Genomic DNA, 14,809 nt, shown 5'->3' on the forward strand with positions numbered 1-14,809 from the left:
GCACTTCCTCCGACAATCCCTGGCTTGCTCAACCTCCGCCCCCACAACCTCCCGGGCGCTTCCCTCGGTCGCCCGCCCGCCGGCAGCCCTCCCGCCTGCCCGCTGTCTTTCCGCGCCCGGGGTCCTGGCTCCGCGCCCCTCGCGGCATCCCGCGCCCCGCTAGCGGGAAGGGCGGACCGGGGCTCCCTCTGCCCCCACCTTCCTCCGAGCCAGCTCCGCGCGCAGGCGCACAGGCGCATCCGGCAGCCAGTGACCCCAGCGGCTCGCGCTTCGGCGCTCTGCCCCGTCTGCCGGGCTCGTCGGCGGCGCGCCGGCCGGGCCGGGCCGGGCCGGGCCGGGACGAGGAGGGTGGGCGGCGCCATGGGCTCGGGCTGGAGCAGCGAGGAGGAGCGGCAGCCACTGCTAGGGCCCGCTCTCGGGCCTGGGCCGGGGTCCGCACGGAGGAGCCGGGAAGCGGCGGCGGCACTGCCCGCGGCGGGCCTGGGCCCCGGGCGAGTATACGGGCGCCGATGGCTCGTCCTGCTGCTCTTCTCGCTGCTGGCGTTCGCGCAGGGCCTGGTCTGGAACACCTGGGGCCCCATCCAGAACTCGGCGCGCCAGGCCTATGGCTTCTCCAGCTGGGACATCGCGCTGCTGGTGCTGTGGGGGCCCATAGGCTTCCTGCCCTGCTTCGCGTTCATGTGGCTCCTTGACAAGAGAGGTGAGGGGGCGGGGGTGGGACGGGGGTCGCCGAGCTGGCGCTGTCACTCATGAGCTGGCGCCCGCCCCGCCAGGCTCCAGCCTGCCCGCTGACTCCCTGGGCTTGGCCTTAGGGGTTGTGCCATGTGACCTAGTGTTGCTGGCATCCCATTCCTGACATCGGAATCCGTTGTCCCCAAAGTGACTAGTACGGGGAGGCTGCTTTGCAAATACTTTTTTTTTTTTTTTTGCAAATCGACACCCTTTGTGAGATACTAAGGATTTAAGCGATCCTCAAATGAGCACGTTTTTGCTCATCAGAGAATTGCAGTGCATGTGTTATGAATGTTTTCTACACCTGACAAAAATGACAAATGCTTTGACTTCAAAGAGGTTTGGGGATGTTGAGGGTGAAACATCAGAAAATGGATTCATGATGCCAGGTGTGAGGAAGTAATAATGAGTTGGCTTTGTGTAATAGATGGCTCCCGCCCTGGATGAGCACTTGGGAATCCTAGACCTGACACTTGTTTTCTGGAAGGGGTTGCATCACAGCTTTTAAAGTGTGTGTATGTGACCAGGTGGCTTCTTCAGTTGTGGTTTATGACTCTCAGATAAGGCTCATGGATGAATGAAAGTTCTCTTTCATACAAGAGTACTTTGGATGTCTCACTTTACCACTTGCCAGTGTGATTATGTGAGGAGGGGGAAAATAGTCTTAGGGTTGAGAATCAGATACTGAATTATCCTGCGTAAGTAGTATGGGTAAATGATTGGTAGTGATGATCTACCCTTCAGAGGCTTTTGTGCAAGATTTTAGATTTATGAGTTGGATAATGATTGGGAACTGCTTCATATATTTTCTGTCCAGTCTTTTATAGGTTTTATTGAAATGAGTTTTGGGGTAGATTTGGATAATTAGCTTAGTCCACAGGGGCTGCTCTAACAAAATACCACACACTGGGTGCCTTATAAACAACAGAAATTTATTTCTAACAGTTCGGAAGGCCAGGAAGTCCAAGATGCAGGCCTGGGCAGAGTCCCTGTCTGGTGAGGGCCTGCTTCCTACACAGTGTTCTTTTCCTTTTAACTTCTCATAGCACAGGAGGCCAGAGATCTCTCTGGGTCTTTCATATAAGGGCCATTAACCCTATTCAGGAAGGGTCTGTCCTCATAACCTAATCACCCCCAAAGGCTCCATCCCCTAATTCTTTTACCTTAGAGATTAGGGTTTCAACATATGGATTTGAGGGGAGTGCGAACATTGAGACCATAGCAAATTTGAGCATAGGTCGGCATCACATTGCAATTGTCTGGCACATAGCACTGAAATTATTTGTTATTGACAGAATAAAATGGCAGGATGATGTTAGTGGCTATGCTCCCATTCCCACCCTGACTCCTGACAATTCCATCATAGGAATCCATTTGAAAAAAGACTAAGGAATTGGTGATTGTAAGTTCATACACAGGCAACAATAATGTAGCTGTTAAAATGGGAGGACAGTTTTAGGCACAAAGGCATAGTATTTGAAACAAGAGAAATAGTTCAGAATACTCTGCACTGGTAAGCATTGGTTGTCAGGTCATTTGACAAAGTTTAAATTTGTGTAACAAGAATGAAAGGGTGTAAATATCATGATGTAGAAGATGAAGGGATCAGGGTGTGTCAATCTTCAGGAAGAAACTTGATTTAGAATATACAGTATGTAAAGATCAAGTAAAAGAGGAATTGGACTTATTAATTTACTACAGTATTTGTAGTTCTAAGAGGAAGAACTAAGCTGAGTGAATTAACTCATTCAATACAAGGAAGAACCTTCTAACAGTGAAAGGTTTTCAGTTCCTAGAAGGGTGTGTCTTGACTGATTAGGACTCCACGGAGACCAGGTACTTACACAGGATGTGTGCTAAATCCTGAGAAAGGACTTCATGTATTGAAACTTCTTTGAGTTTTTTTCCTTTGAGAGTTTTTGTTTGCTTTTAAACTAAATTTATTTAGGTTAGACTTTATTTGGCTTTTATTTAGTTTAGATTATTTTTATTTTTTATTTTTATTTAGGTTTATTTAGTTTAGACTTTTATTTAGACTTTATTTGGATTTTATTAGTTTTCCACTCTTTCTCTTTCCTATTCTAAAATTCAATTTAGGGTCTCATATTCCATTTATTTGTTATTTCTTCTTAGCCCTTCCACCAACCTGACAATTCCTTGGTCACTCTTTAAAAGGTGGACCCAATTTAGGGGTGTCAAAAGACTAAAATACAACAAATACAACTATTGGAAACTGGCAGCCTCCATTCTATAAAATAAAATGAGAGTTCACACTGGGAAAAAGAAGTGTATCTGTGTTAGTAGGGTGGCAGCAAGAAACAGAATAATAGTTAAAAACACACACACCCACAACCTGTTGGTTGGTTGACATCACATTACTGCTGTTCACTTTTTATAAAGATTAAAGCAGAGAGTTCTTTATCATGCTGACTCAAGTAGACCGAAATCTCTTGCTTTCAGGAAAAACTGGTCTGCTTAGTGGTCTCTTTGCTTTCCTACAGTTTTAATTTGTTTTTATTTCAGTTTGATTATTTAGCATGAATGATTCCATTTTGTTTCCGTTTGGTCTTTTGGGTTCTGGTGCAGGAGCTTAATCCAGATCAGTGACCTCCTGTAATTTTTTGTTGAATAAGGAAATCCTCTTTTCTAGTTTGTTTTCATCAAAAGCAGTTTTCAATGTTATTCTCTAACCTTAACCAGCCTTGTATTCTATGGTAGAAAAATGTTAGTTTTCACCCTTCTTTTTATTATTGTATCTGTTATCCATGGCCAGATAAATAAAGAAGCTGCTTATTCACTTCATAAGGTAAATTTGTTACTTTAGAATTTATTTTTTAAAATACATTTTTATTAGAACGTGTATATGAGGCATAATGAATACATTCATCTGGAGAGATGGTGCATATTCATATTGCATTTTAATCCTTTTTACTTTCCCTTTTCTCCCTCCCCTTTTCTTCAAACCCTACAATCCTGTCTCATCTGCAAAAGATCTGCCTCCCTGTTTCCTATAGTTTTTTACTTCTTTCCTTAAATTATTTGTGTTTTGTATATCTCATATACAAGAAACCATGTGATATTTAACCTGTGTTTATTTTGCTTTGCTAATTTATGGTCTAAGGATGTATCCATTTTTCTACAAATGAATCAAATTTATCCTTCTTTATGCTTGAGTAGTACTCCATTTTCTTTATTTATCTGTTGATAAATATATAGGTCATTTCCAAGATTTAGCTATTATGAGTGGTACTGCTATAAAAATAGGTTTGCTTGTTTCATTGTAATACGATGTCTTTAACTCTTTTGGGAAGATACCTAAAAAAGTAGAGCTGGTTGAATGGAATCTCTACTTTAGTGTTCTGAGTAATCTCCATACTGATTTCCATAGTGGTTGCTTTATTTTACACTTCTACCAACAATATAGAAGGGTTCCTTTTTCTCCATAACTGACCTACAATTGTTGGGGATTTTTGTTTGTTTTTTGGCACTGGGGATTGAATCAGGGACCTTGTGCTTGCGAGGCAGGTGCTGGAACCACTGAGCTAAATCCCCCACCCTTACAATTGTTTTTTAAGTTCTTTAGATAGACATTCTTTCTGGAGTAAGATGAAATCTCCATGTGGTTTTGACTTGCATTTCTCAAATGACCAAAGTTGCTAAACATTTTTCATATACTTATTGGCTATTTGTATTTCTTCTTCTGAGAAGTGTTTATTCATTTCAATTGCCTATTTTTCAACTGGGTTGTGGAGGAGGTCTAATTTTTTTGTTCTTTATATATTCTAGACATTAGTCCTCTGTTCAAGGAATAGCTGGCAAAAATTTTTCCACATTCTGTAGGTTTTCTCTTCACTCTGTTGGTTTGTTTTCTTTGCTGCGCAGAAGTTTGTTTGTTTGGTTGGTTCGTTTTTTTATCTCCCAGCAGATTGTTTGTGTTTTAACACCTAGGTCTTTGATTAATTTTGATTTTTTTATTAGTACAGGTTAAGAAATATGGGTCTAGATTCATTCTTTTGCATGTAGATAGCAAATTTTCCCAGCACCATTTGTTAAAGAGGCTATCTTTTCTCCAGCATATTTTTTGGGGGGCCCTTTGTTAAAGATCAGATAGCTGAATGTGCCTGGGATTCTTTCTGCATTCTCTGTTTTGTTCTGTTGGTCCACATGTCTGTTTCTATGCCAATACCATGCTGTTTCTATCATTGTAACCTTGTAATGTAACTTGAACTCTGGGACTGTGATGCCTCCTGCTCCATTCTTGTCGCTCAGGATTGCTTTTGCTATTCTGGGTCTCTTCTGGTTCCATATAAATTTTACTATTTTTTTTTCTAGTACTGTGAAGAGTACGGTTGGCATTTTGATTGGAATTGTATTAAATCTGTATATCAGTTTTGTTAATACAGTAATTTTGACAGTACTTCTTCTGCCTACGCAGGAACAGGGGATGTCTTTTCATTTTCTGATATCCTCTTCAGTCTCTTTTTTCAGAGTACTGTAATTTTCCCTATAAAGGTCTTTTGTTTCCTTTGTTAGGTTAATTCCTAAGTATTTGAATTTTTTTGAGACTGTTCTGAATAGGTAGAAGTTCTTTCATAGTTCTACAACCATATGGTGACTTGAGTTTTATATTTTATGTTGGTTGAAGGTTTAAACAATGATCTCTTTTAGGAAGTAGTTTTCTTTTTTCAGTGGTGATAGATAATACACTTTCATATGTTGATTGGCCTGCAAACATAGAAAACAAGTTCTCAGCTTTTTCTGGGTGCTTCTTGTTCCCTAGAAGGTCTGGTCTTTGTTCTACAAGAGATCCCAGCCAGCCTAGCACAAAGAAGACCTATTATCTTCCTAAGATGGGTGTTGCACCTTTTCCCCCTTTTCATTTACCAGCAAGGAAGTAGAAGAGAACTAGCTAGAGAGATAATAAGAGAGCCAAGAGCAATTGTACCCTAGAAATCAAGTGAAGAAAACTTTGAGGAAATGACAACCAATGTGTGCTAGGCACTGGGGATAGAGCCCCTAGAGTTAACATCGAGTGAGGGGATCCAAGCAGCAAGTTTAAAAATTCAATATTTAGGATGTCAGAGGTTGATAAATGCTTTGGAAAAAAATAAAGCAGGCTAAAGGAGGAAGAATATGTGATCAGGTAGTATTCTACATTGTAGAGGGTGTCAGGGAAGGCCTCACTTGTAAAGTGTGTTTGCCTAGACAGCTGAGGGAAAAAGGAAACCTGATGTGTGGATTCTGGACAAGACTGTTTGATTCAAACAGAACATTAGAGGTACTAAAACTTAGTTGACATATCCAAGAAAGAGTGAGGAGGCCTGTGCGGATGGCGGAGAGCCAGTGAGGGAAACTGGCAGGAGATGAAGTCAGAGAAGCAATGAGAGGCTGGCTCATGGAGGGCCCTACAAGTCGTGATAAGGTCCAATGGCTACTAAGGAGTGAGGATGGCTCACCATGGAAAACATGGAGCAGAAGAGTCAAGTGATTACTGTGCTGTTGCCTTGAGGTCAGGGCCAGAACCCACTTGTTTATCACAAAGTGCCAACCCTGTCATTAAACCTGAATACTGAGATTTTAGTTTAGAAAAAACAACTCATATATTAACATCTTTTAACATCTTTTGTCTTAAAAAGAAAAACACAGTAACAAAGCTTTCAGTGATGCAAACATCTTTTGTATTTGGCAAGCTTTTACACAGTTAATATGATCTTTGCTTTTGTATGCATGCTTATAATTTGTCAAACCTTGGCTGGGACAGTTTGGCTCACATACAGAGAGGGCTTTGTGTGCCCACTGCAGCATGCATGCCATAGGTTCACCACCATTGGCTAGTGGAATAACCCAGGAGATAGTAGTGTAAGATGTGAGAAATGGTTAGATCGCAGTAGAATTGTTGATGGGTCAGACATAGGGTGTAAAGGAAGAAGAGTCTCAGATTTTTCTTAACTTGTCAGTATTAGTAATTAGAATAGAGCTTTGCTTTATTGTAGAAGGTGCAACTTGGAGACAGATGCCTTAGAGATTAAGAGTTTGAAATGCCATGAAGACAGATGAAACTATAGTTGGATGTCAGATATTCACATATGGATTTTAGGAACAGCCTTGTACAATAAATTTGGGAGTTCACAGTTATGATATTTAAAGTCTTGGGATTAGATGAGATCACTGTGGAGAGGAGTGTAGCTTCCAAAGAGGACTGAGCCCAGGGGCATTCCAATATTTAGAGGTTGTGGAGATGAACAAAAAGAACCAGCTAGTGATGACTGAGAATAGAGACTTGGGTTTACCAACAAGGAAATCTTGGGTGTCCTTCAAAAAAAAATAGCTCTCACTGGAGTGGTATGGAGAGTTCAAAATAGAATGCAAGGAGAATTGGAGACCATGAATATAGATACTTCTTTCAAGGAGTTATGCCATAAAGGGCAAGAGAGGAATAGAGCAGGAACCAGAGAGAATGTGGATAGTGAGGGTTTTGTTTTGTTTTGTTGTGTTGTGTTTTAAGAAATATTAAAGATTATCTCTGTAATGTAGTACCCTAAAGGATCCAGGAGAGAGGGGAAATTGGTGACGTTAGAGGGAGAGAAAGAAATTTCTGTAGCCATGTCCTTGAATAAGCAAGATGGAATAGTTTTCCTAGGCACAGGTTGGCCTTAGAAGCACTGACAGCTCATTCTTTAGTAACAGAAGAAAAGATAGAGTGTATAGATATACATGTAGATGGAGGGTGGTGGAAACTTGTGGAAGTTGCTTTGATTGTATGTCTCAGAAAATTGAAAAAAAATACTACCTGATGCGTTAGAATAGGAGCAATTATTGGAGGAAGAAAAACAATGAAACAATTTTTCTAGGAAAGGAGAAAACACATGGACTGGGAAATTGTAGTAGAATTGTTGGGAAGCACTGAGGGCCTGAGGGAGAGGGAGAGAAAGAGATTGATTTAACCAGAGTTGTAGTTTTGCCAGGTGAATAGGAGTAACAAAGTTCAGGCAAGGATTGGGGGTTGTGCAGGCAGTGATGTAATAAGATACTATGGAATCTAAGCTCTATATAGAAAAGAGAAAATATCCTGAGCTGAATGAGAAAAAGTAGTAGGCTCCAAAATTGTTATTCTTTATTACATCAAAAATTTGTTGTTGTTATTACATGAGAGGGAATAAATGGGAAAGACGGGAGATAATGCTTGAAGAATAAGATGCTTGAAATTGAGAGTATGTCATGGATGCAATTATGGTAAAGATAAGGTCAGAGTGTAACCAAGAGAGTGAAAACCTGGTGGTTGGAGGACATGATCATGGAGTAAGAGGTTTGTGAACTGATAAGTCAGGATGTTGAAAGGATCATCTAGTGGATATTAAAATCACCAGATTTGTGGAAGGTATGGCATCTGGAGGAGTAAGGATAAACCAAGACATTTTCAAGCAATAAGTGTGAGTTGTCTGGAGGTGGGGGTGTGGTGGGCTGCAGAAAACCACAGCAAGAGTGGTAGGTATTATAATCAGATAAAATAGATCAAAGGATGTCTAGCCTAATGGAAAAGCAAGTATTGGACTTATCCTTCTATATTAAATAACTAAGAACAAATAAAGTAAAAATACTGTATATGAAACAATGGTTCTCAGACCTTGGACAACGGACAGGGAAGGACAATGATCCCTGCAATGGCTTTAGTTTACTTTCTGGGGAGAATTTCCAGGCAGCAGCACAGAGATGGGGAACCCAGACAGAGTCCAGCAGTTTTCCTAAGTTGAGACAAAATTGAGAATTTGAAGAGGCCGTAATAGCTAGAATACTTAGTGGAGGCTCCTAGAGTGCAGGAAGAGTCACAGAGAGAAAGCTCTGTATCTACAGAGGTCCCTCTTGAGTCTTCAACTGAGCACTGATCAGTGAATAGTGAGGAAACTACCCAAGACTAGAGAAAGAACCTCTCAAAAGGAGCAGGCAGAATAGTTCTTAAAGTTCACGCATAACTGGGAATAGTTCACATTCCCAGCAGCCAGAATGCAAAAACCTCTATGAATGTACTGTATGAGTATATGTTCAAGAAAGTTAAAGAAAGCTTGAACATATTACAAAGAGACATAGAAAACATAAAAGAAAACTAACATTAAATTTCTAGAAATGAAAAATTTAACCACTGTTTGATGAAACAAAATTAACTGTTCAGGATTTGACAGCAGATTAGGCATTGTAGAAGAAAAGATTGAAGATTTAGCTGTAGAAACTATCCACAGTGGAACACAGAGGAATACAGATAAGAAACATTAACAAAAATCACAACCATCTATGAGCTATGCAGTAGTTTCAAGTGGCCTAATATACATGTAATTGGAACCCCAGAAGGAGAAAAGAGAGGCGGGGTGGACAGGCATAGAGTAAGATGGGGTAATAGAAAAAAAATTGTTTCTTTTTTGAAGAAATAATGCCAGAAAAATTTCCAAACTTGATAACTATACCCACTGCTATGGTTTAGATCTATACTGTCCCCCCAAAATGTCACGTGTTCTCAGAAGTGGGGCTTTTAGAAGGTGATTGAATCATGGGGATGCTATACTGAGCAATGAACTGACCCATTGAGTTCATAGCTCAGGTGCTGTTAGGAGGTGGGGCCTGGTTGGAAGAGGTGTGTCACTGAGGGTGTGCCTTTGCAGGGTGTACCTCCCTCCCTGGCTCCTCCCTTCTCTGTCTGCTTCCTGGCTGCCATGGAGTAAGCAGCTTTTCCTCTTTTGCCATTTCTACCTTGGAGCCACATGATCCCCTGAATCCTTGCACTGAATCCTCTGAAAACCATGAGTCAAAATAAACCCTTCCTCCTTTAAATTGCCTGTGTTGGGTATTTTTGTCCCAGCAAGGGGAAAGTCACATCTAGGAATCCCAAAAGAAAAAAATGAAAATTATATAAAAGCATGTCATAGTCATATTGTTTAACACCAGTGATAAAGAGAAAATCTTTAAAACATGAAGAGGGAGAAAAGACTGGCAAGCCTTAGGACAGAGAGAGTAACAAGAAATGAGAAGTGGTGACGGAAGCAGTGTCCCCAGGAGAGAGACTTCAGCGTGAGTAAGAACATGGAGAGACCGTTTAGAGAAGAGCTTCAGAATAGAGGAATTCCACTGATCCTCCAGAAGGCACAGTGCAAAGGGTTCTGGAGTTAGAGGGCGGGTGGAAGTGAGGTCAGATTAGAAGATGCATAAACATTTAGTGGGATAAGGACGACCTCTGAATTTTGAATCCCTTGTGTCCAGCGTAATCAGGATAAACAAGCACTATATGTTTAGTCCTGACAGCCTCAAAGGTAGATTGAGGTGGCTGGGCAGGAAGCAAGCAGTGGTTGTCTTCACTCCAGCTGATGGAAGTGTGGAGCCTGGGCAAGATTGGTCTTACCAGAGTGCATGTGTGTGCGTGTGTGTGTGTGTGTGCGCGCGCGCGCGCACATGTACGCGTGGGTGTGTGTTTTCCAAACAACTTTGCTTCCTGATTCTTTAGGTACCTATTGTAGAGACTTCTATCCCTATATCCAGTAAGTTCTCAACAAAAGGAATGATCTCATATATTGAAAGGAAGCTTCCTACAGGGTCTGGATGCCATATTTGAATAAAAATTTGTTTTTTCAGTCATTCTTTTTTATATGAATTTGTTCTAATAATACCTGTCATCACATGGTTTTTGCACTCACATCCGAATACTGTGACCATTTGAGTTCTATTTATATAAAAGTTCTACATGTCTCTTAAGCATATTTTGCTGGTGTCCTTATTAGGTTTCTTCCCTGGGTAAGCTGATATCTTGTTGATTGTATGAAATTAGAGTCATGACTTGTCATGGTATGAGTGAAAAGAATACATTCAAGATTGTCTAACGAGGGTAGATTAAGCAACATTTAAACAAGAAACCCACAATGCTGTGTCTTTGCAAAATTGCTTTAATAATCAGCTTTTCATGACCTCTTCATTCTTAAAAATTTAGATTAATGTTATATTGTCATGTGTTTGATTAAAAGCACATTTGAGTAGAAAAGTATGCTAGCTTTTAGTAGTAACAATAGAAAGCCTGATTATTTGGACCATATGGCCATAAACTGTGCCCTGCTACGTTTTTACTAGCTCTTACCCTAATTACAAGTAAAATCTTTTTTGTGTGTGATAGGGAAAAGTTTTAGATAACTTAGTAGATTGAATATTAAGGTAGTTGTAGAAGCAAAATAAGTAATGTGTTCCTTTAAGATTTGCTTTTCCCATAACTCTTGTTGTTTAAGGTGCTGGTAATCTGACTCTTTAAGCAGTAACGTTATTAACCTAACAATGTTGCAATGCCTGGGTGAATTTACAATGTATATGTGCCTATCTTGTGTCTGTGACTTGTAAATAGGAACTGGAATTGTATTTACACATCAAACACCACTAGGGATGAGATAATGGCTAAAAAGGATATAAAAAGGGAAATGTTGAACAAAGGTACTAACCAGACCAGTTTGTGGAAGTCCCGCCCATTTGCAAGTAGAACTTTTATTATTTTAACCAAATTCTGTGTCTCTGTGTATTTCTTTCTGAGATTTCTGGAACATTGGTACCAGCATCAAACTCAGGACCTTGCACTTGCGAGGTAGGCATGTGCCACTGAGCTAAATCCCCGGCTACAAACAAAATCTTTAGAAAAAATAAACATGTATAATATAAGCCTCATGTAGGCCAAAATCTACACAATTCTATTCAGTAGCTTATTGGATAGCCAGTGTAATCTTACAAGAGGAATGTTTTGCAATTTTGGGATATTTACGTCAGTGTATTTACTCCAGTAATTACATTCTATTTCTTGTACCTATAATGTGGTTTTAAGTTTGTGTTCTGTTAGTAGAAGCAGTAAATGAGCAATGTGTATGCTTTACTTGTTACTGAGAAGCTTGATTCTTTATGGTATTCCTTCTGCCAAATTGTATTAATCATATTCAGGTTATATAAGAATATTATAAAGTTAACTCAGTTCGTGTCACAAATTATTCTCAGTGTGGCATGTATGCACCTAATCCGTATCTCACATTTATTTTTCTGGCCATGTTTGATCTGTGTAATTTTAGTTTTATTGACTTTGTTTCCTTCAATCAGACAAGCACTTTCAAAACCATGTAACTGTCTCCCTCTACAAAAAAATTCTAGAAAAAAAAGAAACAGGAATCATTTATATCTGTTCTCTATGTGAAATGGCTTCAAGGAGATGTTAAATCTTGGAAAAGTTTGAAGACATATAGGCATCTCTGCCATAGACCTGGTATGAGCAACCTGTATGATGTAGCTGCTACAAACAGTAAGATTATACTAGTTCAGTATTAATAAAATATAATGTTCCAAAAATAGGAAGATATACTTCTATTATATTATTCTGCAAATATTGTGTCTGTTTCTGGTTACCTTGTTTGGATACATATTTTTATATTCTCTTTTACCCTTTTATCCTGTGAACAACCACTAACATACATTTTGAAAATAACTGATCTTACTTGGATTACAAAAGAAAAAGCTGTTACCCACATTATCTTCTGAAGTCCTAAGCCATGCTTCTTATTTTATTTATTTATTTATTTATTTATTTATTTATTTATTTATTTTTGGTACCGGGGATCAAACTCGGGACCTTGTGCTTGTGAGGCAGGCAGCAGAACCACTGAGCTAAATCCCTGGTCCAGTGCTTTTTTATTTTTTAACAACATCATTTTGTATGTTGAAAACCATTTGATAAATCAAGAAAACATAGTACACTGTTATTGTAGAGTCCTGAGGTACTACTTTCTATGGCCCTGTAACAAGCATTAGGTTTTCCTAGTTATAAATAAAATATGTAGTTGCCCAGGTGTTATTTCATTTGAGAAAAGTTCAAGTAGTACTCTGTCACCTTAAAATACTTTTTAGGGACAGTATAGTGTTGTTTTATTAGCAGTTTGCATTTGAAACTTAGAATTTTTACTTGGAGATGTAAAATCAAAATAATTTGTGTTTCAAAATTATTTTCTATATGTGTTATTTACTTTTCTCTTGTGCCTGAGGTAAAACATCCGACACCCAAAGTTAAAGGGGAAAGGTTTCCTTTAGCTCATAGTTTATAGAGGTTTCAGCCCATAATCGGCAGATCCCAAGACAGAGTGGCATGTGGCAGAGGGATGTCACAGAGGAGAAACAGTTCATGGCACCCACATGATAGCAAAAGCAACACAGGAATGTTAACAGTGTCTTTCTGCCCCTTTTATCTTATTCAGACTACTGGGATTAGGGCAGTGCCAAACCAATCAGAGGACTGATTTGTCAATCACACACCCTTAATCCCAGCATCACACACTGTAGATTCAGCCACCTCTGAAAAAGCTACCTATGACAGCATGAAGCTTTGGGGGGGACATCCAGACCCAAACCATAACACTATAATTTTGATATTATATCTAAACATTCTAGACATTCAGATTGAAAAATTAGAGCTGATAGAACTTTTCCTTTATCTTTAATATGATCATTCCTGTTCCAGTTTTCTATTAAGTCTTTTCATATTCAGCATGTGGGGTTGGTTTGTTTTCTTTTCATGTTGAGGTTTACAGAGAAAATCCATATGTTAAAATGTAGTGTCAGTTGATTGGGTAAGAAAAATATTTATTATTAACATTGAACTTACTTAGGAGACAGTGCAACTAATCTGGCTGTTTTGTTTCTTTTTAGGTCTGCGGGTAACTGTGCTTCTGACATCCTTCCTTATGGTTTTGGGTACTGGTCTGAGATGCATACCTGTATCAGACTTAATGCTTAGAAGAAGGTAAATCCTATGAATAACTTGAAAGATTTTCTCACATTTGTCTCATTTAGTATAAATATATTGTATATCTTCGATTATAAGCCTGTAGTAAGTAGTTCTATTTTTATGATCAGTAGAGAGTCACATTTATAGAATTTTTACCCCGTGTGATGATTAATTCAGTTTATTTTTATATGGAAAGTGCTATACTAGTTGTGGAAATAAAAGGAACAAATTAATCTTGTACTACCAGCACTTATAATAAACATGAAAGAATAATAATATATAATATATATTTATAAAATAGTGCAATTAATGTCATAGCAGAGATGTAAAATTACGCCATGAGACTGAAAGAAGTTTTAGCTGAGGGAATCAAAAAAGAGAGTTCAGGAAGGAGGTGACAATTAAACTAAGTGTTGAATGATGAGTAGAATTTTGAGGATTATAATTGGGGAAGAGTAGGAGTGAAGGCCTGTGAGGGGGCAAGTAAGCAGGGGCCTCACCCAGGGTGGGTAAGTTGTTTCATTTATGTGCAGCAGTGTTTCTGGATCCTTGGCTTCATTTTCATGGTGTGCAAGATACATGATCTTAAGATTCTGTCCTCACTTTGGTTATTATATTATAATTGTGTGTCTTAATCTGCAATAAAAAGACATTTTTATTAACTGGAATATACATTTCTTAACTGATGTTTCTCAAACTGGAGTCCTTGAATGTGACCATAAGAGAAACTGAGATTTTTTTTTTTCCCCTTTGAGAAGAACCTATAAATTACTCAAGTTTGGGAGACACTGGTCTACCAGCTAAGGTGTAAGAATGGATATAAAGAGATAAGTTCAGAAGAAAGGGTTCCCTGCATTTGAAGCCTCGTATGCATCCTGTCCAGAGCTCCTGAGGACCTTTTAGAGGAGTGACAGTGTCAAACCTGTGTTAGGTAAGCTACTGACTGAGGTATGTAGGCTTGATTTCAGGGGTAGAGACTGCTGGCAGGAGAGAGCCCAAGCTGGACTCATTCTTTTGTTTATTTATTTCTTCATTTGTCCATCCATTCAGCAAAATTCACTAAGCCCCTACTATGTGCCATACTCTCCTGGGCATTAGGAATAGAGAGAGAACAAAACAGAAAAAAAAATCTCACTTAGAGAGTTTGCATTCCAGTCAAGGAGAATGGTGATAACTAGATAAATAAGTAACATATATAGTATGTGCTGTGGAGGACAAAATAAAATAGGAAGGAACGATTTTAATTGTGAGAAGGATGGTGAGATTTCAGAAAGAAAAGAGCTTACTGGGATAATAGCC

General features: G+C 39.3%; 1 protein-coding gene across 1 annotated transcript in view; it reads left to right on the plus strand.

Annotated features, from left to right (window-relative positions):
* Nucleotides 1-217: 217 nt before the first annotated feature.
* The window catches only part of Slc49a4 (solute carrier family 49 member 4), a 117,072-nt gene continuing 102,480 nt past the window's right edge, over nucleotides 218-14,809 (plus strand). The window contains exons 1-2 of the mRNA XM_004873611.4: nucleotides 218-700; nucleotides 13,432-13,525. Coding sequence (XP_004873668.1) covers nucleotides 361-700; nucleotides 13,432-13,525 — 434 coding nt within the window. The 5' untranslated portion in view covers nucleotides 218-360. The remainder of the gene's footprint in view (nucleotides 701-13,431; nucleotides 13,526-14,809) is intronic.

This window comes from Heterocephalus glaber, unplaced genomic scaffold, assembly GCF_053883595.1.
Source record: "Heterocephalus glaber isolate CG9 unplaced genomic scaffold, H.glaber_assembly_v1.0 deba00000122, whole genome shotgun sequence".
NCBI lineage: Eukaryota > Metazoa > Chordata > Mammalia > Rodentia > Bathyergidae > Heterocephalus > Heterocephalus glaber.